The sequence below is a fragment of the Crocodylus siamensis genome, chromosome 2 (genome assembly GCF_052110815.1).
Source record: "Crocodylus siamensis isolate JL-2025a chromosome 2, ASM5211081v1, whole genome shotgun sequence".
In the NCBI taxonomy this organism is placed as follows: Eukaryota; Metazoa; Chordata; order Crocodylia; family Crocodylidae; genus Crocodylus; species Crocodylus siamensis.
Genome location: NC_143396.1, coordinates 34,547,190 through 34,550,299, shown reverse-complemented (window position 1 = coordinate 34,550,299; position 3,110 = coordinate 34,547,190). Strand labels below are relative to the sequence as shown.

At 44.9% G+C, this 3,110-nt stretch overlaps 1 protein-coding gene across 1 annotated transcript; it reads right to left on the bottom strand.

Annotated features, from left to right (window-relative positions):
• Window positions 1-444: 444 nt before the first annotated feature.
• Window positions 445-2,278, bottom strand: LOC149870145 (mortality factor 4-like protein 2). Its single transcript, XM_090034693.1, has one exon. It carries the CDS (start codon window positions 2,275-2,277, stop codon window positions 1,234-1,236), a length of 1,044 nt encoding a protein of 347 aa, XP_089890819.1. The 5' UTR covers window position 2,278; the 3' UTR covers window positions 445-1,233.
• Window positions 2,279-3,110: the final 832 nt, after the last annotated feature.

Genomic DNA, 3,110 nt, shown 5'->3' with positions numbered 1-3,110 from the left:
CTCGTTGTCTGCAAATTTCTTCTCCCATGGTTCGACTGGTTTTTCCGTAGATTGTTCCCACAAGGGTTTGGTTGCATTCAGATTAATTAGGATCTCATGATTACGGACTGTCCAATTTCGATAACTCCCATTTCCCGTTACTCGGAGCGCTTCTTTATAAAGTCCTATGGCCCGTTCCACAACCCCATTGGACTGGGGATGGTAAGGAAGATGATGATGCCATGTGATGTTATATGACCTAGCGAATTTTTCAACAGTGTTTGATGTAAAAGGTGGCCCACCATCCGATTGTATTGTGGTGGGAACTTGCCACATCGCGAAGACGGCGGTTAAGGCTGTAGTAACTGCTGCGGCGTGGGACTTCCGAAGGGGTACGACGGTCATTAGCCGAGAGCCGAGATCAATAACGAGCAGCCCCTTATTTGGGACTGAGGCTCCAGGTAATGGCCCAAAAAGGTCGACTTGCCAGGTTTGACCTGGGTTGAAATTTTCTTTTGCGAGGGCTCCTTGTGTGCTCCTCGTTGGATGTACTTTCTCCTTTGCACAGGCTGCGCAGGCTTGGACTACGCGCCTCCAGTCACGATGTAAGCCATACTGTGGCTTTTCTACTATGGTCTCACGCCATCGGGAGTAGCATGCCTTGGGGCCTGGATGACTCCATCGCTCGTGCAACCAAGTGAGGTAGGGGTCAATACAAATGGGTTCGCTCGTTTCGTCTAGGGTGAATACTTCATCATTAGTTACTAGTCGTGGCCTGGGTTCGCTCGTATCGTCTAAGGGGAATACTTCATCAGTAGGTACTAGTCGTGGCGAGGGTTCGCTCGTATCGTCTAGGGGGAGTACTTCATCAGTAGGTACTAGTCGTGGCGAGGGTTCGCTCGTATCGTCTAGGGGGAGTACTTCATTTTTTAGATGTATCATAATTAATAACTTGGCCAGTTGATTGTTCCAAGTCTATGGAAGAAATAGTTCCATGCAAAAAAGAAAAGAGAAAAAGAAAAAAAGGAAATAGCCTTGCAGTCCGGTTGACTGGTGCTTGTTTTATGCGTGGAACCTAGAAAATGAATGTGGTCAGCAAGCGGGTGCAGTTGAGATTTTTCTTTATTTACGATCCATCCTTCAGCAGTTAAATGTTGGATGAGATCGTTCGTGGCTTGGGTTACTTCGATTGTGTTCCTGCCCATGATGGCGATGTCATCGAGGTAAGCCCAGATTTGGATGGACTTTGCGATTTCATTGCTTTTGGTGATTTCGATGGTATTTAGGCGAGGTTACTTCATAGTCACTGGCGCTAAACAGCGTTGATGGAGTCTTCGCTAAATAGTTTAAGAAATCATGCAGGTACTTCAATAGTGAAGTCAAGCCCTTCTCATCCAGGGGTGTATAAGCAAGCATAGCCCCAATATTCACAAAGAGTCGTAGCAGATGAGGTGCACCGTAGACCTGGGACATGGGAGCATCTGGATGATTTGCTAAGATTTTAGCATACTGGGGCCTCTCAAATTTGTACAGCAGTTGAGTTCCCAGCATTACATTGAAGTATTCCTTAATCCCAGCAACAACTTCATCAACAACATATTCTCGGTTATCAGTGTTTTCTTGCGATTTTTTGTAGTTCGTATAATCTTCTAGAATGGAATCAACATTCTTTTTGGCAGGAAGACAAAAGAGTTGTCTTTGCCTTGTGATCAAATCGCAGTCATCAACAAGCCACGGTTTCAGCTTTTCTGGAATTTTAACCTTTACGTTAACCCTGTTCATAAATGTTTCTTCCCTTTTAACTGTGGAGTCTACTTGAGCTCTTCTCTTCTTAGGAGTCCTCCATTTTTTCTTTTCCGTTTTCATATAATACCGAGGCTTGGTTGGTGCCATCTCAGCCTTCTCTCGGGTCTGTTTGATTATCACACACTTAGGGCTGTTGTGACCTGAAAAACAAACAATACACACACAGCTCTTATTCTTAAGTCTGTGCAACCTACAGTTCTTTTTAAATTCCCTCAGCTCCTTAATTTCTTCTTCCAGGATTTCGTTTTTCTCCTTTAGGTTCTTTATAATATTCTGGACTTCTGCTAGTCGTGACTGTAGCTTCTTACTTCGAAGCTCCTCCTTCATTTCTTCCTGGGCTCCTGTATCTAGTAGGAATCTTGCCGTAGTGATGTCGTGTGGATCATCGGGGTTCTGTATCTCTATTGAGGCGTACAGTCGAGGATCGCTATCAAAGAGTTTCATGTGGTTCATCGCTACCAATATCTTTTGTTTTCCGGTTCGGGCTTCCATGTCTTTTTCTCCAACCCCCTCCTGTACTCCTTCAGACAAAATAGTTTCCGTTACGCTTGGTTTTTCTTGGTTTTGTTTCGATTCGTTTTGTGTGGTTTCATTACGCTTCAGGTTTTGTTTCGTTTTGGTACGTTTTGGTTCGGTTATCACGGTTTCTTCAAGTTCGGTTTGTGTTCTTCGCTTTACTTCGGTTTTTTCATTTCGTCGTTTGGATTCGCTTCGTTGAGTTTCGCTTCGTGTAGATTCGTTACGCTTTGGTTCGTTTCGTTCTGGGTTACGCCGTTTCAGTTCGGTTTGTCCGCTTAGTTTTGCTTCATCACGTTTAAGTTTGCTTCGTTTCAATTCGTTAATCGTTTCCTCGTTTGAGTTCAGTTTAGATTCGTCTCGCTTACGTTCGCTTTGTGTTACTTCGATTGCTGAGTCCGTTTGTCGCCTTGCTGGGTCAGTCAAGCCATCGATCGCCGGACTTACGCCGATGGCGATCACTCGTTTTTTGGCTTGGTCTTCTCAACAAACCCTAGAGCTCTGGCAAGAGCTCGCTGTCCCTCATCTCTTAGGGCTCTCAGTTGTTCCTTACTTAGGCCAGACTTGTCTAGAAGGAACCCAAACATTGCTCTTTCTAGAGGGGTTCTCTGCGGCGGTGAGTAACTTGTACGGGCTGGCGGCGGAGAAGATCGAGAGTAATATTTTCTTGTTTCCTGTGGTGACACTCGAGGTGGTTTCCGTTGGTTTTTATCACTAGTTTTTTGATTGTGCTCAATCATGTGTACATATCTTGATTCCCATTTCTCATCCCTGTCGAAGCTTACACTCTTTTGATGTCGTTGCTTCTC

Bases quoted from the DNA above. Each gene is read 5' to 3' on its own strand.
- LOC149870145 (XM_090034693.1), bottom strand. From the start codon at position 2,277: ATGGAAGCCCGAACCGGAAAACAAAAGATATTGGTAGCGATGAACCAC.